The sequence below is a fragment of the Nerophis lumbriciformis genome, linkage group LG03 (genome assembly GCF_033978685.3).
Source record: "Nerophis lumbriciformis linkage group LG03, RoL_Nlum_v2.1, whole genome shotgun sequence".
Lineage (NCBI taxonomy): Eukaryota > Metazoa > Chordata > Actinopteri > Syngnathiformes > Syngnathidae > Nerophis > Nerophis lumbriciformis.
In genome coordinates, this window is record NC_084550.2 from 6,198,085 (window position 1) to 6,225,167 (window position 27,083).

Below are 27,083 nucleotides of genomic sequence, written 5' to 3' on the forward strand. Positions count from 1 at the left end.
TGGGTTAATTTTTTCAACCCAGCTTTTGTGTTGAATTATTTAACCAAAACGTTGAGTTATGATAACTTAATGTTGGGTTATTCCCAACCAAACTATTGGGTTGAATTATTTCACCCAAAAGTTGAGTTATGATAACTTAATGTTGGGTTATTCCCAACCAAACTGTTGGGTTGAATTATTCAACCCAAAAGTTGAGTTACTCTAACTCAATGTTGGTTGATTCATAACACAACTATTGGGTTGAATATATTTAACACAAAAGTTGAGTTATTCTAACTCAATGTGGGTTGATTCATAACCCAACTATTGGGTTGAATTTATTCAACACAAAAGTTGAGTAATGCTCACTACAATGTTGGGTTATTCCAAACCCAACTATTGGGTTGAATTTATTTAACACAAAAGTTGAGTTATGTTAACTCAATGTTGGTTGACTCATAACCCAACTATTGGGTTGAATTTATTTAGCACAAAAGTTGAGTTATGCTGACAATGTTGGTTGATTCATAACCCAACTATTGGGTTGAATTTATTCAACACAAAATCTGAGTAATGCTCACTACAATGTTGGGTTATTCCAAGCCCAACTATTGGGTTGAATGTATTTAACACAAAAGTTGAGTTATGTTAACTCAATGTGGGTTGATTCATAACCCAACTATTGGGTTGAATTTATTTAACACAAAAGTTGAGTTAAACTGACAATGTTGGTTGATTCATAACACAACTATTGGGTTGAATTTATTTAGCACAAAAGTTGAGTTATGCTGACAATGTTGGTTGATTCATAACCCAACTATGGGGTTGAATTTATTCAACACAAAATCTGAGTAATGCTCACTACAATGTTGGGTTTTTCCAAACCCAACTATTGGGTTGAATTTATTTAACACAAAAGTTGAGTTATGTTAACTCAATGTGGGTTGATTCATAACCCAACTATTGGGTTGAATTTATTTAACACAAAAGTTGAGTTAAACTGACAATGTTGGTTGATTCATAACACAACTATTGGGTTGAATTTATTTAGCACAAAAGTTGAGTTATGCTGACAATGTTGGTTGATTCATAACCCAACTATTGGGTTGAATTTATTTAGCACAAAAGTTGAGTTATGCTGACAATGTTGGTTGATTCATAACCCAACTATTGGGTTGAATTTATTCAACACAAAATCTGAGTAATGCTCACTACAATGTTGGGTTATTCCAAGCCCAACTATTGGGTTGAATGTATTTAACACAAAAGTTGAGTTATGTTAACTCAATGTGGGTTGATTCATAACCCAACTATTGGGTTGAATTTATTTAACACAAAAGTTGACTTAAACTGACAATGTTGGTTGATTCATAACACAACTATTGGGTTGAATTTATTTAGCACAAAAGTTGAGTTATGCTGACAATGTTGGTTGATTCATAACCCAACTATGGGGTTGAATTTATTCAACACAAAATCTGAGTAATGCTCACTACAATGTTGGGTTTTTCCAAACCCAACTATTGGGTTGAATTTATTTAACACAAAAGTTGAGTTATGTTAACTCAATGTTGGTTGACTCATAACCCAACTATTGGGTTGAATTTATTTAACACAAAAGTTGAGTTACTCTAACTCAATGTTGGTTGATTCATAACCCAACTATTGGGTTGAATTTATTTAACCCAAAAGTTGAGTTATTCTAACTCAATGTTGGTTGATTCATAACCCAACTATTGGGTTGAATGTATTTAACACAAAAGTTGAGTAATGCTCACTACAATGTTGGGTTATTCATAACCCAACTATTGGGTTGAATGTATTTAACACAAAAGTTTAGTTATGTTAACTCAATGTTGGTTGACTCATAACCCAACTATTGGGTTGAATTTATTCAACACAAAAGTTGAGTTATTCTAACTTAATGTTGGTTGATTCATAACCCAACTATTGGGTTGAATTTATTTAACCCAAAAGTTGAGTTATTCTAACTCAATGTTGGTTGATTCATAACCCAACTATTGGGTTGAATTTATTCAACACAAAATCTGAGTAGTGCTCACTACAATGTTGGGTTATTCCGAACCCAACTATTGGGTTGAATTTATTTAAGACAAAAGTTGAGTTATGTTAACTCAATGTTGGTTGACTTATCACCCAACTATTGGGTTTAATTATTTAACACAAAAGTTGAGTTACTCTAACTCAATGTTGGTTGATTCATAACCCAACTATTGGGTGGAATTTATTTAACACAAAAGTTGAGTTATTCTAACTCAATGTTGGTTGATTCTTAACCCAACTATTGGGTTGAATGTATTCAACACAAAATCTGAGTAATGCTCACTACAATGTTGGGTTATTCCAAACCCAACTATTGGGTTGAATTTATTTAACACAAAAGTTGAGTTATTCTAACTCAATGTTGGTTTATTCATAACTCAACTATTGGGTTGAATTTATTTAACACAAAAGTTGAGTTATTCTAACTCCATGTTGGTTGATTCATAACCCAACTATTGGGTTGAATTTATTTAACACAAAAGTTGAGTTATTCTAACTCAATGTTGGTTGATTCATAACCCAACTATTGGGTTGAATGTATTCAACACAAAAGCTGAGTAATGCTCACTACAATGTTGGGTTATTCCAAACCCAACTATTGGGTTGAATTTATTTCACACAAAAGTTGAGTTATGTTAACTCAATGTTGGTTGACTCATAACCCAACTATTGGGTTGAATTTATTTAACTCAAAAGTTGAGTTATGTTAACTCAATGTGGGTTGATTCATAACCCAACTATTGGGTTGAATTTATTTAACACAAAAGTTGAGTTATGCTGACAATGTTGGTTGATTCATAACCCAACTATTTGGTTGAATTTATTCAACACAAAATCTGAGTAATGCTCACTACAATGTTGGGTTATTCCAAACCCAACTATTGGGTTGAATGTATTTAACACAAAAGTTGAGTTATGTTAACTCAATGTGGGTTGATTCATAACCAAACTATTGGGTTGAATTTATTTAGCACAAAAGTTGAGTTATGCTGACAATGTTGGTTGATTCATTACCCAACTATTGGGTTGAATCTATTCAACACAAAAGCTGAGTAATGCTCACTACAATGTTGGGTTATTCCAAACCAAACTATTGGGTAGAATTTATTTAACACAAAAGTTGAGTTATGTTAACTCAATGTTGGTTGACTCATAACCCAACTATTGGGTTGAATTTATTTAACACAAAAGTTGAGTTAAACTGACAATGTTGGTTGATTCATAACCCAACTATTGGGTTGAATTTATTTAACACAAAAGCTGAGTAATGCTCACTACAATGTCGGGTTATTCCAAACCCAACTATTGGGTTGAATTTATTTAACACAAAAGTTGAGTTATGTTAACTCAATGTTGGTTGACTCATAACCCAACTATTGGGTTGAATGTATTTAACACAAAAGTTGAGTTACTCTAACTCAATGTTGGTTGATTCATAACCCAACTATTGGGTTGAATGTATTCAACACAAAAGTTGAGTTACTCTAACTCAATGTTGGTTGATTCATAACCCAACTATTGGGTTGAATTTATTTAACACAAAAGTTGAGTTAATCTAACTCAATGTTGGTTGATTCATAACCCAACTATTGGGTTTAATTTATTCAACACAAAAGTTGAGTAATGCTCACTACAATGTTGGGTTATTCCAAACCCAATTATTGGGTTGAATTTATTTAACACAAAAGTTGAGTTATGCTGACAATGTTGGTTGATTCATAACCCAACTGTTGGGTTGAATTTATTTAACACAAAAGTTGAGTTATTCTAACTCAATGTTGGTTGATTCATAACCCAACTATTGGGTTGAATTTATTTAACACAAAAGTTGAGTTATTCTAACTCAATGTTGGTTGATTCATAACCCAACTATTGGGTTTAATTTATTCAACACAAAAGTTGAGTAATTCTCACTACAATGTTGGGTTATTACAAACCCAACTATTGGGTTGAATTTATTTAACACAAAAGTTGAGTTATGTTAACTCAATGTTGGTTGACTCATAACCCAACTATTGGGTTGAATTTATTTCACACAAAAGTTGAGTTATGTTAACTCAATGTTGGTTGACTCATAACCCAACTATTGGGTTGAATTTATTTAACACAAAAGTTGAGTTATTCTAACTCAATGTTGGTTGATTCATAACCCAACTATTGGGTTGAATGTATTCAACACAAAAGCTGAGTAATGCTCACTACAATGTCGGGTTATTCCAAACCCAACTATTGGGTTGAATTTATTTAACACAAAAGTTGAGTTATTCTAACTCAATGTTGGTTGATTCATAACCAAACTATTGGGTTGAATTTATTTAGCACAAAAGTTGAGTTATGCTGACAATGTTGGTTGATTCATAACCCAACTATTGGGTTGAATTTTTTCAACACAAAATCTGAGTAATGCTCACTACAATGTTGGGTTATTCCAAACCCAACTATTGGGTTGAATGTATTTAACACAAAAGTTGAGTTATGTTAACTCAATGTGGGTTGATTCATAACCCAACTATTGGGTTGAATTTATTTAACACAAAAGTTGAGTTAAACTGACAATGTTGGTTGATTCATAACCCAACTATTGGGTTGAATTTATTTAACACAAAAGTTGAGTTATTCGCCCCTCCCCCACCCCATCCCACCATCCCCCCCAACCTCAACCTCCTCATGCTCTCTCAGGGAGAGCATGTCCCAAATTCCAAGCTGCTGTTTTGAGGCATGTTAAAAAAAAATTAAGCACTTTGTGACTTCAATAATAAATATGGCAGTGCCATGTTGGCATTTTTTTCCATAACTTGAGTTGATTTATTTTGGAAAACCTTGTTACATTGTTTAATGCATCCAGCGGGGCATCACAACAAAATTAGGCATAATAATGTGTTCATTCCACGAATGAATATATCGGTATCGGTTGATATCGGAATCGGTAATTTGGAAGTTGGACAATATCGGAATATCGGATATCGGCAAAAAAGCCATTATCGGACATCTCTAATCATGTGGTTTCTTTTTTTTTTTTTTTTTTTACATACGTAGCACCATCTACAAAGAATTGTTATTGCGACATCTAGTGGACACATTTAGAACAGCGGTTTCTTTCATAAAAAAATGTTGGCTCATTTTTATACTTAGCAAACTCATCCCGCGGGGCCGGATAAAACCTGTTTGTGGGCCGTACGTTTGACACCCCTGCAGTAGGGTTTACTGAAAGAACTTGTAAGACCACAAAAACATTCAAAATACAGCAAGTAAAAAACTATAATAAGGATTTTTTTAAAGTAATTTCACTGCAAAAAGTCAGTGTTCAAAAACAAGAAAAAAATAAATAAAAAATGAGGGGTATTTTATTTGAACTAAGCAAAATTATCTGCCAATAGAACAAGAACATTTGGCTTGTCAAGACTTTCCAAAACAAGTGAAATTATCTAACCTCAATGAACCCAAAAATACCTTTAAAATAAGTATATTCTCACTAATAACAAGTGCACTTTTCTTGGTAGAAAAAAAAAGAGACCTTTTTGCTCAATATGTAGAAAAATATTCTAAATGCTAGTGCCATTATCTTGACATAATGATATGCGCTCGGCATTACATTTCATGAAACCAGCAAACTTACACTAAAAACTAATTTATTGTTCTTAATGGAAAGGCAACAAGTTTCCCAGCCGCTCAGGCAAATCATATTGTCTAAAAATGCATTTTTCCATGGATAACATGACATCATCGCGCCAAGTGCGTGCTCTTTCAGTCAATTAGTGCGCATATATACAGCCCGACCCCCGCCCAAATTTCTTTTATTGTAATCTTGAAGAATTTATCTGAATGTGCATGAGCTATTTCTGTTCAAAATTGTTTGAAATGTTAAATGTTTAAATATTAACTGTCAGTTTACTGTACTACTATATGAGTACCTATTTTCTATTGTTTCATTGAAAATAAAACAGCAAAGTCCATTTGGCTGTCATCTGTTTTAAATATGAGACACAATTGTGTCAAAATGATGATTTTTTATTTCATGCTTGAAATAAGAAATTATTACTTTAAAAAAGTAGTTTTATGCTTGTGAGTGTTGATGACACAGCTTTGCAACACTTGATATTCTAGTTTCAAGCATGTTTTACTCAATATAGGTCATCAAATCTCAGCAACAAGCTGTAATATCTTACGGAGATCATTTAGGAGCAAAACCCTTAAAACAAGTAAAACACTCTAACATAAAATCTTACTATTATGTTAGATCCACTATGGACTGGACTCTCACACTATTATGTTAGATCCACTATGGACTAGACTCTCACACTATTATGTTAGATCCACTATGGACTGGACTCTCACACTATTATGTTAGATCCACTATGGACTGGACTCTCACTATTATGTTAGATTGACTATGGACTGGACTCTCACTATTATGTTAGATTGACTATGGACTGGACTCTCACTATTATGTTAGATCCACTATGGACTGGACTCTCACACTATTATGTTAGATCCACTATGGACTGGACTCTCACACTATTATGTTAGATCCACTATGGACTAGACTCTCACACTATTATGTTAGATCCACTATGGACTGGACTCTCACTATTATGTTAGATCCACTATGGACTGGACTCTCACACTATTATGTTAGATCCACTATGGACTGGACTCTCACTATTATGTTAGATCCACTATGGACTGGACTCTCAACCTATTATGTTAGATCCACTATGGACTGGACTCTCACACTATTATGTTAGATCCACTATGGACTAGACTCTCACACTATTATGTTAGATCCACTATGGACTGGACTCTCACTATTATGTTAGATCCACTATGGACTGGACTCTCACACTATTATGTTAGATCCACTATGGACTGGACTCTCACTATTATGTTAGATCCACTATGGACTGGACTCTCACACTATTATGTTAGATCCACTATGGACTGGACTCTCACACTATTATGTTAGATCCACTATGGACTGGACTCTCACTATTATGTTAGATCCACTATAGACTGGACTCTCACTATTATGTTAGATCCACTATGGACTGGACTCTCACACTATTATGTTAGATCCACTATGGACTGGACTCTCACACTATTATGTTAGATCCACTATGGACTGGACTCTCACTATTATGTTAGATCCACTATGGACTGGACTCTCACACTATTATGTTAGATCCACTATGGACTGGACTCTCACACTATTATGTTAGATCCACTATGGACTGGACTCTCACTATTATGTTAGATCCACTATAGACTGGACTCTCACTATTATGTTAGATCCACTATGGACTGGACTCAAACTATTATGTTAGATCCACTATGGACTGGACTCTCACATTATTATGTTAGATCCACTATAGACTGGACTCTCACTATTATGTTAGATCCACTATGGACTGGACTCTCACACTATTATGTTAGATCCACTATGGACTGGACTCTCACTATTATGTTAGATCCACTATGGACTGGACTCTCACACTATTATGTTATATCCACTATAGACTGGACTCTCACTATTATGTTAGATCCACTATGGACTGGACTCTCACACTATTATGTTAGATCCACTATGGACTGGACTCTGTCACTATTATGTTAGATCCACTATGGACTGGACTCTCACACTATTATGTTAGATCCACTATGGACTGGACTCTCACACTATTATGTTAGATCCACTATGGACTGGACTCTGTCACTATTATGTTAGATCCACTATGGACTGGACTCTCACACTATTATGTTAGATCCACTATGGACTGGACTCTCACTATTATGTTAGATCCACTATGGACTGGACTGTCACTATTATGTTAGATCCACTATGGACTGGATTTTCACTATTATGTTAGATCCACTATGGACTGGACTCTCACTATTATGTTAGATCCACTATGGACTGGACTCTCACTATTATGTTAGATCCACTATGGACTGGATTTTCACTATTATGTTAGATCCACTATGGACTGGACTCTCACTATTATGTTAGATTCACTATGGACTGGACTCTCACTATTATGTTAGATCCACTATGGACTGGATTTTCACTTATATGTTGCAAATATCACCCTTATTTGACATAATTCATCTTACTTAGATTTCACTTTTTGCAGTTTACCTTTGAAAGACTCTCTGCCGCCTCGTTGTATGATGAGTAAATGGCAGGGCGGGGCTTCTTTGGTGCATTTGTTGTGGCACTTCAGCCTGCGTGCACACACACACACGCACACACACGCACACACACACACACACACACACACACACACACACACACACACACGATTGCGTCAAGTTACATTGCTTTTGTTTGATTGTCGACATTCATGGCCGAGTTACGTACTTGCAGTTTTTACATTTGAGTCCAAACAACATTCCCTTCCCACACACGGTGCACGTCTGTGACATCCAGTACTTTGTGGAAAACCTGCAGGCAGAAGAAGAAGAAGAAGAAGAAGTAACAATGGTGGAGGACGTGACATTTGCGGGCGTCGCGAGTCAATCCGAGCGACCTTAACGTGGATTGTGTGACCTTTTCAACCCGTTGGGGAAAAAAAATCTTCTCATGGAGGAACACCGCGTCTCTAGCGGGCTCTTAAAGTCCACTAATTAACTTGTGTCTGTTTGGCTTTTTCTTTGTCTTGTTGTTGTTCCTACACAACTCCAAAAGAAGCCTCAACAAGGACCAAAATGAACTAAGTGTGTGTTTACTGTTCATCAACTAAAAACACAGCTGAATTTCAGGGTGGGCATGACGTTAAACAGTGGAGGCTCCTCTATGGGGTCTTGGGGCACGAGGAGGTTAACCCCTTTACTACTGTTACCCCAGGTGGCCCTTGGCAAAGGCCTAGTACCTGACTGCCCCCTAGCCAGGGATACGGTGAAGACCTCAACGGCGGAAGAAGGCTGCAGCAGAAAAAGGGTCCCCAGTCGTCTTGGACTCCATGCCACTGGACCCTGACCCGATTCTGTCAAGGATCGTGTGGTGACTGTCTGTGCACCTATCTACCCACGTTAAACCAAGTCACGCACAGGCATCCTTCATAAAGGGATACACCCCTACCAGGAGGATCGTCATACTCGTTCGAGTGACCGCCGATGATGGGTGCCATGATTGGGTATAAAAGCATTCACATTCACAAACAAGGATTGGGCGAGGGTCACCACTTTGGGAACAAATGCGTGAGCAAATTGCCCAACAGTTTTAAGAACAACATTTCTCAACCAGCTCTTGCAAGGAATTTAGGGATTTCACCATCTACGCTCCGTAATATCATCAAAAGTTTCAGATTCTGGAGAAATCACTGCATGTAAGCGATGATGTTACGGACCGTCGATCCCTCAGGCGGTACTGAATCAAAAAGCGACATAAGTGTGTAAAGGATATCACCACATGGGCTCAGGAACACGTCAGAAAACCACTCTCAGTAACTACATTTGGTGGTTACATCTGTAAGTGCAAGTTAATGTCCTGGGCATGACGTTAAAGTGCATCCGGCAGTGGAGGCTCCTCTATGGGGTCTTGGGACACTAGGAGGTTAACCCCTTTACTACTGTTACCCCAGGTGGCCCTTGGCAAAGGCCTAGTACCTGACTGCCCCCTAGCCAGGGATACGGTGAAGACCTCAACGGCGGAAGAAGGCTGCAGCAGAAAAAGGGTCCCCAGTCGTCTTGGACTCCATGCCACTGGACCCTGACCCGATTCTGTCCAGGATCGTGTGGTGACTGTCTGTGCACCAGTCTCCCCACGTTAAACTAAGTCACGCACAGGCATCCTTCATAAAGGGATACACCCCTACCAGGAGGATCGTCATACTCGTTCGAGTGACCGCCGATGATGGGTGCCATGATTGGGTATAAAAGCATTCACATTCACAAACAAGGATGGGGCGAGGGTCACCACTTTGGGAACAAATGCGTGAGCAAATTGCCCAACAGTTTTAAGAACAACATTTCTCAACCAGCTCTTGCAAGGAATTTAGGGATTTCACCATCCACGCTCCGTAATGTCATCAAAAGTTTCAGATTCTGGAGAAATCACTGCATGTAAGCGATGATATTACGGACCATCGTTCCCTCAGGCGGTACTGAATCAAAAAGCGACATCAGTGTGTAAAGGATATCACCACATGGGTTCAGGAACACGTCAGAAAACCACTCTCAGTAACTACGTTTGGTCGCTACATCTGTAAGTGCAAGTTAATGTCCTGGGCATGACGTTAAAGTGCATCCGGCAGTGGCGGCTCCTCTATGGGTTCTTGGGGCACTAGGAGGTTAACCCCTTTACTACTGTTACCCCAGGTGGCCCTTGGCAAAGGCCTAGTACCTGACTGCCCCCGAGCCAGGGATACGGTGAAGACCTCAACGGCGGAAGAAGGCTGCAGCAGAAAAAGGGTCCCCAGTCGTCTTGGACTCCATGCCACTGGACCCTGACCCGATTCTGTCAAGGATCGTGTGGTGACTGTCTGTGAACCAGTCTCCCCACGTTAAACTAAGTCACGCACAGGCATCCTTCATAAAGGGATACACCCCTACCAGGAGGATCGTCATACTCGTTCGAGTGACCGCCGATGATGGGTATAAAAGCATTCACATTCACAAACAAGGACGGGGCGAGGGGTCACCACTTTGGGAACAAATGCGTGAGCAAATTGCCCAACAGTTTAAGAACAACATTTCTCAACCAGCTATTGCAAGGAATTTAGGGATTTCACCATCCACGCTCCGTAATGTCATCAAAAGTTTCAGATTCTGGAGAAATCACTGCATGTAAGCGATGATATTACGGACCATCGATCCCTCAGGCGGTACTGAATCAAAAAGCGACATCAGTGTGTAAAGGATATCACCACATGGGTTCAGGAACACGTCAGAAAACCACTCTCAGTAACTACATTTGGTGGTTACATCTGTAAGTGCAATTTAATGTCCTGGGCATGATATTAAAGTGCATCCGGCAGTGGAGGCTCCTCTATGGGGTCTTGGGACACTAGGAGGTTAACCCCTTTGCAACTGTTACCCCAGGTGGCCCTTGGCAAAGGCCTAGTACCTGACTGCCCCCTAGCCAGGGATACGGTGAAGACCTCAACGGCGGAAGAAGGCTGCAGCAGAAAAGGGTCCCCAGTCGTCTTGGACTCCATGCCACTGGACCCTGACCCGATTCTGTCAAGGATCGTGTGGTCACTGTCTGTGCACCAGTCTCCCCACGTTAAACTAAGTCACGCACAGGCATCCTTCATAAAGGGATACACCCCTACCAGGAGGATCCTCATACTCGTTCGAGTGACCGCCGATGATGGGTGCCATGATTGGGTACAAAAGCATTCACCTTCACAAACAAGGATGGGGCGAGGGTCACCACTTTGGGAACAAATGCGTGAGCAAATTGCCCAACAGTTTTAAGAACAACATTTCTCAACCAGCTATTGCAAGGAATTTAGGGATTTCACCATCCACGCTCCGTAATATCATCCAAATTTCAGATTCTGGAGAAATCACTGCATGTAAGCGATGATATTACGGACCGTCGATCCCTCAGGCGGTACTGAATCAAAAAGCGACATCAGTGTGTAAAGGATATCACCACATGGGCTCAGGAACACGTCAGAAAACCACTCTCAGTAACTACGTTTGGTCGCTACATCTGTAAGTGCAAGTTAATGTACTGGGCATGACGTTAAAGTGCATCCGGCAGTGGAGGCTCCTCTATGGGGTCTTGGGGCACGAGGAGGTTAACCCCTTTACTACTGTTACCCCAGGTGGCCCTTGGCAAAGGCCTAGTACCTGACTGCCCCCTAGCCAGGGATACGGTGAAGACCTCAACGGCGGAAGAAGGCTGCAGCAGAAAAAGGGTCCCCAGTCGTCTTGGACTCCATGCCACTGGACCCTGACCCGATTCTGTCAAGGATCGTGTGGTGACTGTCTGTGCACCAGTCTCCCCACGTTCAACTAAGTCACGCACAGGCATCCTTCATAAAGGGATGCACCCCTACCAGGAGGACATCTCTGCGCTGCTGACCCGTCTCAGCTCGAGATGGTCTCCTGCTGGCCCCACTTTGGACTGGACTCTCACTATTATGTTAGATCCACTATGGACTGGACTCTCACCCTATTATGTTAGATCCACGATGGACTGGACTCTCACTATTATGTTAGATCCACTATGGACTGGACTCTCACACTATTATGTTTGATCCACTAAAGACTGGACTCTCACTATTATGTTAGATCCACTATGGACTGGACTCTCACTATTATGTTAGATCCACTATGGACTGGACTCTCACACTATTATGTTAGATTCACTGTGGACTGGACTCTCACTATTATGTTAGATCCACTATGGACTGGACTCTCTCACTATTATGTTAGATCCACTATGGACTGGACTCTCACTATTATGTTAGATCCACTATGGACTGGACTCTCACACTATTATGTTAGATCCACTATGGACCAGACTCTCACACTATTATGTTAGATCCACTATGGACTAGACTCTCACACTATTATGTTAGATCCACTATTAACTGGACTCTCACACTATCATGTTAGATTCACTATGGACTGGACTCTCACTATTATGTTAGATCCACTATGGACTGGACTCTCACACTATTATGTTAGATCCACTATGGACTGGACTCTCACTATTATGTTAGATCCACTATGGACTGGACTCTCACACTATTATGTTAGATCCACTATGGACTGGACTCTCACTATTATGTTAGATCCACTATGGACTGGACTCTCACTATCATGTTAGATCCACTATGGACTGAACTCTCACACTATTATGTTAGATCCACTATGGACTGAACTCTCACACTATTATGTTAGATCCACTATGGACTGGACTCTCACTATAATGTTAGATCCACTATGGACTGGACTTTCACTATTATGTTAGATCCACTATGGACTGGACTCTCACACTATTATGTTAGATCCACTATGGACTGGACTCTCACACTATTATGTTAGATCCACTATGGACTGGACTCTCACTATTATGTTAGATCCACTATGGACTGGACTCTCACACTATTAAGTTAGATCCACTATGGACTGGACTCTCACTATTATGTTAGATCCACTATGGACTGGACTCTCACTATTATGTTAGATCCACTATGGACTGGACTCTCACTATTATGTTAGATCCACTATGGACTGGACTCTCACACTATTATGTTAGATCCACTATGGACTGGACTCTTACTATTATGTTAGATCCACTATGGACTGGACTCTCACTATTATGTTAGATGCACTATGGACTGGACTCTCACTATTATGTTAGATCCACCATGGACTGGACTCTCACACTATTATGTTAGATCCACTATGGACTGGACTCTCACTATTATGTTAGATCCACTATGGACTGGGCTCTCACTATTATGCTAGATCCACTATGGACTGGACTCTCACACTATTATGTTAGATTCACTATGGATTGGACTCTCACTATTATGTTAGATCCACTATGGACTGGACTCTCACTATTATGTTAGATCCACTATGGACTGGACTCTCACACTATTATGTTAGATCCACTATGGACTGGACTCTCACTATTATGTTAGATCCACTATGGACTGGACTCTCACACTATTATGTTAGATCCACTATGGACTGGACTCTCACTATTATGTTAGATCCACTATGGACTGGACTCTCACTATTATGTTAGATCCACTATGGACTGGACTCTCACACTATTATGTTAGATTCACTGTGGACTGGACTCTCACTATTATGTTAGATCCACTATGGACTGGACTCTCTCACTATTATGTTAGATCCACTATGGACTGGACTCTCACTATTATGTTAGATCCACTATGGACTGGACTCTCACTATTATGTTAGATCCACTATGGACTGGACTTTCACTTATATGTTGGATCCACTATGGACTGAACTCCCACAATATTATGTCAGACCCACTCGACATCCATTGCATCCGGTCTCCCCTAGAGGGGGGGTCACCCACATATGCAGTTCTCTCCAAGGTTTCTCATAGTCATTCACATCGACGTCCCATTGGGGTTGTGAGTTTTTCCTTGCCCTTATGTGGGCTCTGTACCGCGGATGTCGTTGTGGCTTGTGCAGCCCTTTGAGACACTTGTGATTTAGGGCTATATAAATAAACATTGATTGATTGAATAATTAGGAGTGAGGAAATTTCACAACTGGATTTGTTGCACAGGTGGCATCCTATGACAGTTCCACGCTGGAAATCACTGAAAGCGGCCCATTCTTTCACAAATGTTTGTAGAAACAGTCTCCATGCCTAAGTGCTTGGTTTTATACACCTGTGGCCAATCACCAAGTGATTAGGACACCTGATTCTCATCATTTGGATGGGCGGTTTCCTTTGCAAGTTCCAGCGTATTCCACCACCTCAAATGTTCATCCCTCGACAGTGAGTGTGAGCTGCTAAAACGGCGCCGCCTCCCCAATAAACAAAAGCCTGAAAACGACCAATTTGGAGCGCGCTCAGACGGAGCGGCTGTATTTACGGGCAGGCCGCCTGGTTAGTGCGCGGCGGCCGCCTGGCTAATGGCAGGTGACTAATGCGGTCTGACAGAACCCAAATCTCTTTATTAATGAGTCGGCGCTGCCGTGACTGACGCCCGGTGGCCTCCGCTGTCTCGGATGAGCGACGGCGTGACATTAAGGGCGAACCCGGCGCCAGGAAAAGCCCCCGCGGCTCATGCTGAAATACACTCACAGACTTATCTCAACAATGTGTCAACACGGGGACGCCGATTCCTCTCCAAAAACCAGCCTTAATCCTCCAATAACAGCTTGATAGATTACATTTGGAGGCGGCGAGAGGGTTCGCTTTGCCACTTTGCCCACTTTCTTTGCCCGTTTCAAATAAAAAAATTGTTTTCAATATTTTAAACAGCACAATAAAATAAAGGCAGATTAATGTATTGATTTAATGTTGTAGTTATATTAAAAAAAAAATTAATATATTAATAACTAGATATTAATTTGAGCAGTGAATACCAAAGTCTTATGGAGCCTCCTGTTAACCTCATTGGAGTCAATAAAATAAAATTATTTAAAAATAGTTTTCAATATTTCAATAAAATAAAGGCCAATTAATGTATTGATTTAATGTTTTAGTTATATTTAAACATGTTTTGTTTATTAATATTTAGATGTTGATTTAATAAAATGTATTTATTAATTTTATTAACATTTATTAATGTATTAATAAGTTATTATTATAATTAATAATTTATTAAAATTTAAATGTATTAACTAAATTAATTTAATAAAAGACAATGTTAATTGTCTAAGTCTAAGTCTAAGTCTAAGTCTAACTTGAGCAGTGAATACCAAAGTCTTATGGAGCTTTCTTTTACCCTCATTGGAGTCAATAAAATGCTGAAAAAAAATACTAAAAAATAGTTTTCAATATTTTAAACAGCACAATAAAACAAAGGCCAATTAATGTATTGATTTAATGTTTTAGTTATATTTAAACATGTTTTATTTATTAATATTTAGATGTTAATTTAATAAAATTAATTTATTAATTTTATTAACATTTATTAATGTATTAGTAATTTATTATTGTATTTTAATTTATTAATTAAATTAATTTAATAAAGGACAATGTTAATTGTCTAAGTCTAAGTCTAAGTCTAATTTGAGCAGTGAATACCAAAGTCTTATGGAGCCTCCTGTTACCCTCATTGGAGTCAATAAAATGCTGAAAAAACTTATTAAAAAATAGTTTTCAATATTTTAAACAGCTCAATAAAATAAAGGCCAATTAATGCATGAATTTAATGTTTTAGTTGTATTTAAACATGTTTTATTTATTAAAATGTATATCTTAATTTGAGCAGTGAATACCAAAGTCTTATGGAGCCTCCTGTGACCCTCATTGGAGTCAATAAAATGCTGAAAAAAAATACTAAAAAATAGTTTTCAATATTTTAAACAGCACAATAAAATAAAGGCCAATTAATGCATTAATTGAATATTTTAGTTATATTTAAACATGTTTTATTTATTAATATTTAGATGTTAATTTGAGCAGTGAATACCAAAGTCTTATGGAGCCTCCTGTGACCCTCATTGGAGTCAATAAAATGCTGAAAAAAAATACTAAAAAATAGTTTTCAATATTTTAAACAGCACAATAAAATAAAGGCCAATTAATGCAATCATTTTATGTTTTAGTGATAATTAAACATATTTTATTTATTAATAATTAGATGTTAATTTGAGCAGTGAATACCAAAGTCTTATGGAGCCTCCTGTTACCCTCATTGGAGTCAATAAAATGCTGAAAAAACTTATTAAAAAATAGTTTTCAATATTTTAAACAGCTCAATAAAATAAAGGCCAATTAATGCATGAATTTAATGTTTTAGTTATATTTAAACATGTTTTGTTTATTAATATTTAGATGTTAATTTAATAAAATGTATTTATTAATTGTATTAACATTTATTAATGTATTAATAATTTATTATTATAATTAATAATTTATTAAAATTTAAATGTATTAAGTAAATTAATTTAATAAAAGACAATGTTAATTGTCTAAGTCTAAGTCTAAGTCTAAGTCTAACTTGAGCAGTGAATACCAAAGTCTTATGGAGCCTCCTGTTACCCTCATTGGAGTCAATAAAATGCGGAAAACAATTATTTAAAAATAGTTTTCAATATTTTAAACAGCACAATAAAACAAAGGCCAATTAATGTATTGATTTAATGTTTTAGTTATATTTAAACATGTTTTTTTAATTAATATTTAGATGTTAATTTAATAAAATTAATTGATTAATTATATTAACATTTATTAATGTATTAATAATTTATCATTATATTTTAATTTATTAAATACATTAATTTAATAAAGGACAATGTTAATTGTCTAAGTCTAAGTCTAAGTCTAATTTGAGCAGTGAATACCAAAGTCTTATGGAGCCTCCTGTTACCCTCATTGGAGTCAATAAAATGCTGAAAAAAATAATTTAAAAATAGTTTTCAATATTTTAAACAGCACAATAAAATAAAGGCCAATTAATGTATTGATTTAATGTTTTAGTTATATTTAAACATGTTTTGTTTATTAATATTTAGATGTTAATTTAATAAAATGTATTTATTAATTTTATTAACATTTAATAATGTATTAATAATGTATTATTATAATTAATAATTTATTATAATTTACATTTATTAAGTAAATTAATTTAATAAAAGACAATGTTAATTTTCTAAGTCTAAGTCTGATTTGAGCAGTGAATACCAAAGTCTTATGGAGCCTTCTTTTACCCTCATTGGAGTCAATAAAATGCTGAAAAAAATTATTTAAAAATAGTTTTCAATATTTTAAACGGCACAATAAAACAAAGGCCAATTAATGTATTGATTTAATGTTTTAGTTATATTTAAACATGTTTTGTTTATTAATATCTAGAAGTTAATTTAATAAAAATGTATTCATCAATTTTATTAACATTTATTAATGTATTAATAATTTATTATTATAATTAATAATTTATTAAAATTTAAATGTATTAAGTAAATTAATTTAATAAAAGACAATGTTAATTGTCTAAGTCTAAGTCTAAGTCTGATTTGAGCAGTGAATACCAAAGTCTTATGGAGCCTTCTTTTACCCTCATTGGAGTCAATAAAATGCTGAAAAAATATATTTAAAAATAGTTTTCAATATTTTAAACAGCACAATAAAATAAAGGCCAATTAACGTATTAATTTAATGTTTTAGTTATATTTAAATATGTTTTATTTATTAATATTTAGATGTTAATTTAATAAAATTAATTTATTAATTTTATTAACATTTATTAATGTATTAATAATGTATTATTATAATTAATAATTTATTAAAATTTAAATTTATTAAGTAAATTAATTTAATAAAAGACTATGTTAATTGTCTAAGTCTAAGTCTAAGTCTGATTTGAGCAGTGAATACCAAAGTCTTATGGAGCCTTCTTTTACCCTCATTGGAGTCAATAAAATGCTGAAAAAAAATATTTAAAAATAGTTTTCAATATTCTAAACAGCACAATAAAACAAAGGCCAATTAATGTATTGATTTGATGTTTTAGTTATATTTAAACATGTTTTATTTATTAATATTTAGATGTTAATTTAATAAAATTAATTTATTAATTTTATTAACATTTATTAATGTATTAGTAATTTATTATTGTATTTTAATTTATTAATTAAATTAATTTAATAAAGGACAATGTTAATTGTCTAAGTCTAAGTCTAAGTCTAATTTGAGCAGTGAATACCAAAGTCTTATGGAGCCTCCTGTTACCCTCATTGGAGTCAATAAAATGCTGAAAAAAAATACTAAAAAATAGTTTTCAATATTTTAAACAGCACAATAAAATAAAGGCCAATTAATGCAATCATTTTATGTTTTAGTGATAATTAAACATATTTTATTTATTAATAATTAGATGTTAATTTGAGCAGTGAATACCAAAGTCTTATGGAGCCTCCTGTTACCCTCATTGGAGTCAATAAAATGCTGAAAAACTTATTAAAAAATAGTTTTCAATATTTTAAACAGCTCAATAAAATAAAGGCCAATTAATGCATGAATTTAATGTTTTAGTTATATTTAAACATGTTTTGTTTATTAATATTTAGATGTTAATTTAATAAAATGTATTTATTAATTGTATTAACATTTATTAATGTATTAATAATTTATTTTTATAATTAATAATTTATTAAAATTTAAATGTATTAAGTAAATTAATTTAATAAAAGACAATGTTAATTGTCTAAGTCTAAGTCTAAGTCTGATTTGAGCAGTGAATACCAAAGTCTTATGGAGCCTTCTTTTACCCTCATTGGAGTCAATAAAATGCTGAAAAAAAATTATAAAAAAAATAGTTTTCAATATTTTAAACAGCACAATAAAATAAAGGCCAATTAACGCATGAATTTAATGTTTTAGTTATATTTAAACATGTTTTGTTTATTAATATTTAGATGTTAATTTAATAAAATGTATTTATTAATTTTATTAACATTTATTAATGTATTAATAATTTATTATTATAATTAATAATTTATTAAAAATTAAATTTATTATGTAAATTAATTTAATAAAAGACAATGTTAATTGTCTAAGTCTAAGTCTAAGTCTGATTTGAGCAGTGAATACCAAAGTCTTATGGAGCCTTCTTTTACCCTCATTGGAGTCAATAAAATGCTGAAAAAAATTATTTAAAAATAGTTTTCAATATTTTAAACGGCACAATAAAACAAAGGCCAATTAATGTATTGATTTAATGTTTTAGTTATATTTAAACATGTTTTTTTAATTAATATTTAGATGTTAATTTAATAAAATTAATTGATTAATTTTATTAACATTTATTAATGTATTAATAATTTATCATTATATTTTAATTTATTAAATACATTAATTTAATAAAGGACAATGTTAATTGTCTAAGTCTAAGTCTAAGTCTAATTTGAGCAGTGAATACCAAAGTCTTATGGAGCCTCCTGTTACCCTCATTGGAGCCAATAAAATGCTGAAAAAACTTATTAAAAAATAGTTTTCAATATTTTAAACAGCACAATAAAATAAAGGCCAATTAATGCAACAATGTTATGTTTTAGTGATATTTAAACATGTTTTATTTAATAATAATTAGATATTAATTTGAGCAGTGAATATCAAAGTATTATTGAGCCTCTTGTTACCCTCATTGGAGTCAATAAAAATGCTGAAAAAAAATTATGAAAAACATTTTTTTCAATATTTTAAACAGCACAATAAAATAAAGGCCAATTAATGCATGAATTTAATGTTTTAGTTATATTTAAACATGTTTTATTTATTAATATTTATATCTTAATTTGAGCAGTGAATACCAAAGTATTATGGAGTCTCCTGTGACCCTCATTGGAGTCAATAAAATGCTGAAAAAAAACCCTAAAAAATAGTTTTCAATATTTTAAACAGCACAATAAAATAAAGGCCAATTAATGCAATAATTTTATGTTTTAGTGATGATTAAACATTTTTTATTTATTAATAATTACATGTTAATTTGAGCAGTGAATACCAAAGTATTATCGAGCCTCTTGTTACCCTCATTGGAGTCAATAAAATTATTTTAAAAAATACTAAAAAATAGTTTTCAATATTTTAAACAGCACAATAAAATAAAGGCCAATTAATGCAATAATTTTATGTTTTAGTGATATTTAAACATGTTTTATTTATTAATAATTATATATTAATTTGAGCAGTGAATACCAAAGTCTTATAGAGCCTCCTGTTACCCTCATTGGAGTCAATAAAATGCTGAAAAAAAAATATTAAAAAAAATAGTTTTCAATATTTTAAACAACACAATAAAATAAAAGCCAATTAAAGCATGAATTTAATGTTTTGGTTATATTTAAACATGTTTTATTTATTAATATTTAGATGTTAATTTGAGCAGTGTCTTATGGAGCCTCCTGTTACCCTCATTGGAGTCAATAAAATGCTGAAAACAAATTATAAAAACAAATGTTTTCAATATTTTAAACAGCACAATAAAATAAAGGCCAATTAATGCAATCATTTTATGTTTCAGTGATATTTAAACATGTTTTATTTATTAATAATGATATGTTAATTTGAGCAGTGAATACCAAAGTCTTATGGAGCCTCCTGTTACCCTCATTGGAGTCAATAAAATGCTGAAAAAAATTATTTAAAAATAGTTTTCAATATTTTAAACAGCAAAATAAAACAAAAGCCAATTAATGTATTGATTTGATGTTTTAGTTATATTTAAACATGTTTTATTTATTAATATTTGTTGTTAATTTAATCAAATTAATTTATTAATTTTATTAACATTTATTAATGTATTAATAATTTATTATTATATTTTAGTTTATTAATTAAATTAATTTAATAAAGGACAATGTTAATTGTCTAAGTCTAAGTCTAAGTCTAATTTGAGCAGTGAATACCAAAGTCTTATGGAGCCTCCTGTTACCCTCATTGGAGTCAATAAAATGCTGAAAAAAAATTATTAAAAAAATAGTTTCCAATATTTTAAACAGCACAATAAAACAAAGGCCAATTAACGTATTAATGTAATGTTTTAGTTATATTTAAACATGTTTTATTTATTAATATTTAGATGTTAATTTGAGCAGTGAATACCAAAGTCTTATGGAGGCTCCTGTTACCCTCATTGGAGTCAATAAAATGCTTTAAAAAAATATATTTAAAAAATGTTTAAATTTTTTTAAACAGCACAATAAAATAGTGGCCAATTAATGCAATAATTTAATGTTTTAGTTATATTTAAACATGGCGGCGTTTTACACTTAAGATGGGAGGCAGCAAGGAATGAGGCGTCTCCTCCCTGATGTGGCCTACCTGTGTTTTATGGAGTTTCCCAGATCTCTTCGGGGGATCTGCGGGGACCAGCGAGGCACTGAGAGAGTGTCTGCAGGGGGGAGACAAAGATGGAGATTGACAACCTTCTTTTCAGCCGACATTCATTAGAAAAGAAGCTTTGGTGGACTTTGAGCCTTAAAAAAAAATCTTGGATTTATAATCTGTTTGTAAAAGTACAAAAACCCAAAACCAGTGAAGTTGGCACGTTGTGGAAATGGTAAATAAAAACAGAATTCAATGATTTGCAAATCATTTTCAACTTATATTCAATTGAATAGACTGCAAAGACAAGATACTTAACGTAACGGAGGAGAACAATTTTTGATGCTTTTCAGGTGTAATTCTTTCCCATTCTTGCTTGATGTACAGCTTAAGTTGTTCAACAGTCCGGGGGTCTCCGTTGTGGTATTTTAGGCTTCATAATGCGCCACACATTTTCAATGGGAGACAGTTCTGGACTACAGGCAGGCCAGTCTAGTACTACGTAGCCACGATGTTGTAACACATGCAGAATGTGGCTTGGCATTGTCTTGCTGAAATAAGCAGGGGCGTCCATGATAACGTTGCTTGGATGGCAACACATGTTTGAAATGTGGACTCGTCAGACCACAGAACACTTTTCCACTTTGCATCAGTCCATCTTAGATGAGCTCGGGCCCCAGCGAAGCCCGCAACGCTTCTGGGTGTTGTTGATAAATAGCTTTCGCTTTGCATAGTAGAGTTTTAAATTGCACTTACAGATGTAGCGACGAACTGTAGTTACTGATAGTGGTTTTCTGTAGTGTTCCTGTGCCTATGTGGTGATATCCTTTACGCACTGATGTTGCTTTTTGATGCAGTATCCAAGGTCACGGGCTTTGCCGCTTGCGTGCAGTGATTTCTCCAGATTCTCTGAACCTTTTGATGATATTACGGACCGTAGACGGTGAAATCCCTAAATTCCTTGCAATAGCTGGTTGAGAAATGTTGTTCTTAGACTGTTTGACAATTTGCTCACGCATTTGTTGACAAAGCGGTGACCCTCGCCCCGTCCTTGTTTGTGAATGACTGAGCATTTCATGGAAGTTGCTTTTATACCCAATCATGGCACCCACCTGTTCCCAATTAGCCTGTTCACCTGTGGGATGTTCCAAATAAGTGTTTGATGAGCATTCCTCAACTTTCTCAGTCTTTTTTTGCCACTTGTGCCGGCTTTTTTGAAACATGTTGCAGGCATCGAATTCCAAATGAGCTAATATTTGCAAAAACTAACAAAGTTTCTCAGTTGGAACGTTAAGTATCTTGTCTTTGCAGTCTATTCAATTGAATATAAGTTGAAAAGGATTTGCAAATTTTTGTATTCTCTTTTTATTTACCATTTGGTACAAAATGTGGCTGCTAGACTTTTGACAAGAACAAGAAACATATGCGGTCCTCTCCAAGGTTTCTCATAGTCATTCATTTTGACATCCCACTGGGTTGTGAGTTTTTCTTTGCCCTTATGTGGGCTCTGAACCGAGGATGTCGTTGTGGCTTGTGCAGCCCTTTGAGACACTTGTGATTTAGGGCTATATAAATAAACATTGATTGATTGATTGATTGATTGATTGATTGATTTACACAACGTGCCAACTTCACTGGTTTTGGGGTTTGTATTTGGAAACATATTTTGAAAATCCTAACAGGTCGTTATTGCCCAGATCTGGCCGAGAGTACGAGTTTTTACAATTGTAATCTGAGACGGCATGAAAATCAATGTTGCTGCCTATTCTCGACCCTTCTCAGGCTTAATAATGATGATGACAAATGTTAGAATAATTGTTTCTAAATTATCACAAAAACTTTGTATTGCATCGTGTTCCTGACAAGAAGACAAAAGGCTGTCTTTGAAACCTACCAAGAGTAAGACTCATAAAACTCCACTGTGTGTGTGAGGGTGGGGGGGTGGGGGTGGGGGAGCAAGATGAAGGTGTTCCTGTGTTCTTTCATGTATGGTAGTCAACAGAAGGATGTTGTTCTGGCCCAAGGACTTCAGAGTGGAAAGATGACAGGATCTGCCCAATTTCCAGACGACCTCTTTTTCTTATTTTACAAACTCTTTTTTAACTATTTTATGGAACTCTTTTTCAACTACTTTACAAACTCTTTTTGAACTGAAGTTTCCTGTGAATTGTTTACGACCTTTTCTGTGAACTTTTTGCGACCTTTGTCCTTTGGAAAAAGCGGTGGTCCAAAATAAAAGAAGGAGGCGTGCGATCTTTTGGCAGAACGTAATGACACTGTACAAGGGTACAGATGTGCACGTTTCTCCTCACTGGACCACATTGAATTCTGTCTCTGTTTTGATTCTTTGCCTCTTGTCTTGTGTAATAGATGTCATCAGTGTTTGAACCTGACAACAAGTGAAGACGAAAACAAATGTTAACCATATTGTCCAGGCAAAAAGATCTTAGATAAATGCCACATCTGCCTGTGAGTCATCAAATAAATCCATTGAGGACATTTCCGCGATGACACGTCACATGTTTGTCTTTAAAAGGACGCAATTGAATCAAGCGATGTGTGGACAAAGACAACCATCGCTATTAATCAATAAGAAGGCGGTCATCTTTACTCGTTGACAGCGCTAATCTCATAGAGGGTCGACATCGGCTACTCAAAGTCCCCCCACCCCCCGCCCGTCCTCTTCCTCTTCCTGCTTCCCCTCGGGGGACCTCGGCGTCTTCTGTGCACTCCGATGGAGGTCTCAATTACACTCAATCAAGCTGATAACTCAATCCCGAGAAGGAAGTGACATCACGGCCTGGTTGGCGACGGACGCATTATCAGACTTGTCAGCGCGGCGCTGAGGGCTGTTTATCCTCGTCTGTGGAGCGTCTGGACCATGTCAGCAACAGCAATTCTTTGATTGTAGCTAATGAACTTGCGGATTGTCATAATTGTGTCAAAGGTAAAGTTGGAGGGAAAGTTTGGTATGAGGGGCCGTTCGGGACATTATTCAGAATTACCTCTTACATACACTACTGAAATGCTCTCACATAAACAACTAAAATGTTTTTCTCTCACACACACTACTGAAACACTCTTATACACACTACTGAAACACTCTCATACACACTACTGAAACACTCTTATACATACTACTGAAATGCTCTCACATAAACAACTGAAATGTTTTTCTCTCACACCGTTTATACATACTAGTGAAAAATAATTCCAGGTGTGTGTGTGTGTGTGTGTGAGAGAAAAACATTTCAGTAGTGTTTATGAGAGTGTTTCAGTAGGGTGTGTGAGAGAAAAAACATTTTAGTTGTTTATGTGAGAGCATTTCAATAGTGTATGTGCTTGGCACTCAGCATCAAGGGTTGGAATTGGGGGTTAAATCACCAAAAATGATTCCCGGGCGCGGCACTGCTGCTGCCCACTGCTCCCCTCACCTCCCAGGGGGTGAACAAGGGGATGGGTCAAATGCAGAGGACAAATTTCACCACACCTAGTGTGTGTGTGACAATCATTGGTACTTTAACTTTAACTTTAAGAGTGTTTCAGTAGTGTACATAAGAGTGTTTCAGTCATGTGTGTGTGTGAGAGAAAAAGATTTCAGTCGTTTATGTGGTAGCATTTCAGTTGTGTGTATAAGAGTGTTTCAGTAGTGTGCATAAGTGTTTCACTAGTGTGTGTGTGTGAGAAAAAGATTTCAGTTGTTTATGTGAGAGCATTTCAGTAGTGTACATAAGAGTGTTTCAGTAGGGTGTACAAGAGTGTTTCAGTAGTGTGTGTGTGATAAAAATATTTCAGTTGTTTATGTGAGAGCATTTCAGTAGTGTGTATAAGAGTGTTTCAGTAGTGTGTACAAGAGTGTTTCAGTAGTGTGTGTGTGAGAAAAAGATTTCAGTTGTTTATGTGAGAGCATTTAAGTTGTGTGTATAAGAGTGTTTCAGTAGTGTGTGTGTGTGAGAAAAAGATTTCAGTTGTTTATGTGAGAGCATTTCAGTAGTGTGTATAAGAGTGTTTCATTAGTGTGTGTGAGAGAAAAACATTTCAGTTGTTTATGTGAGAGCATTTCAGTAGTGTACGTAAGAGTGTTTCAGTAGTGTGTACAAGAGTGTTTCAGTAGTGTGTGTGTGTGTGTGAGAAAAATATTTCAGTTGTTTATGTGAGAGAATTTCAGTAGTGTGTATAAGAGTGTTTCAGTAGTGTGTACAAGAGTGTTTCAGTAGTGTGTGTGAGAAAAAGATTTCAGTTGTTTATGTGAGAGCATTTAAGTTGTGTGTATAAGAGTGTTTCAGTAGTGTGTGTGTGAGAAAAAGATTTCAGTTGTTTATGTGAGAGCATTTCAGTAGTGTGTATAAGAGTGTTTCATTAGTGTGTGTGAGAGAAAAACATTTCAGTTGTTTATGTGAGAGCATTTCAGTAGTGTACGTAAGAGTGTTTCAGTAGTGTGTACAAGAGTGTTTCAGTAGTGTGTGTGTGTGTGAGAAAAATATTTCAGTTGTTTATGTGAGAGCATTTCAGTAGTGTGTATAAGAGTGTTTCAGTAGTGTGTACAAGAGTGTTTCAGTAGTGTGTGTGTGAGAAAAAGATTTCAGTTGTTTATGTGAGAGCATTTAAGTTGTGTGTATAAGAGTGTTTCAGTAGTGTGTGTGTGTGAGAAAAAGATTTCAGTTGTTTATGTGAGAGCATTTCAGTAGTGTGTATAAGAGTGTTTCATTAGTGTGTGTGAGAGAAAAACATTTCAGTTGTTTATGTGAGAGCATTTCAGTAGTGTACGTAAGAGTGTTTCAGTAGTGTGTACAAGAGTGTTTCAGTAGTGTGTGTGTGTGTGAGAAAAATATTTCAGTTGTTTATGTGAGATAATTTCAGTAGTGTGTATAAGAGTGTTTCAGTAGTGTGTACAAGAGTGTTTCAGTAGTGTGTGTGTGAGAAAAAGATTTCAGTTGTTTATGTGAGAGCATTTAAGTTGTGTGTATAAGAGTGTTTCAGTAGTGTGTGTGTGAGAAAAAGATTTCAGTTGTTTATGTGAGAGCATTTCAGTAGTGTGTATAAGAGTGTTTCATTAGTGTGTGTGAGAGAAAAACATTTCAGTTGTTTATGTGAGAGCATTTCAGTAGTGTATGTAAGAGGTAATTCTGAATAATGTCCCTAACGGCCCCTCATAGTTTGGGGTCCATTCTGAGGTATCAGATTGTGCTTTTCGCACGCAACATTTGAGCAAGATCCAATCAAAACTGTCCGCCGTGTTCCACGAACAAAACCAGATTGTGATGGACGAGTGACTTATAGCTTTGTCTTGGTGGTGTCGGACAAAAATGCAGGGTTTTTCAAATTACTTAGCACAAATGTACTATAAAAATAGATTTACAATTTTTTTAAAGAAAATTATGTAAAAAAACACAAAAAAAACAGAAACTTTTTAAATAAAAAATCTCCAATGGATGTCTCTGTTCCTATACAAAATTCAATGCATAGTTCAAATATTTCAAATATTATTAAAAATAAAATAATACAAGATTTTATCAAATTAATTCATGCATTTAATGTTTTATTTTTACACATTTTGTCAATCATTTATTCTTTAAAAAATATATATTTATTA

The 27,083-nt window shown here is 35.3% G+C and overlaps 1 protein-coding gene across 3 annotated transcripts in view; it reads right to left on the minus strand.

The window, feature by feature from the left end:
- LOC133578218 (kinase suppressor of Ras 2-like) overlaps window positions 1-27,083 on the minus strand; it is a 383,282-nt gene that overhangs the window by 138,294 nt on the left and 217,905 nt on the right. For all 3 annotated transcript variants that reach the window (XM_061932475.1, XM_061932483.1, XM_061932465.1), the window contains 3 exons: window positions 21,488-21,557; window positions 8,399-8,482; window positions 8,177-8,262 (listed from right to left, as the gene is read on the minus strand). In XM_061932475.1, coding sequence (XP_061788459.1) covers window positions 8,177-8,262; window positions 8,399-8,482; window positions 21,488-21,557 — 240 coding nt within the window. The remainder of the gene's footprint in view (window positions 1-8,176; window positions 8,263-8,398; window positions 8,483-21,487; window positions 21,558-27,083) is intronic.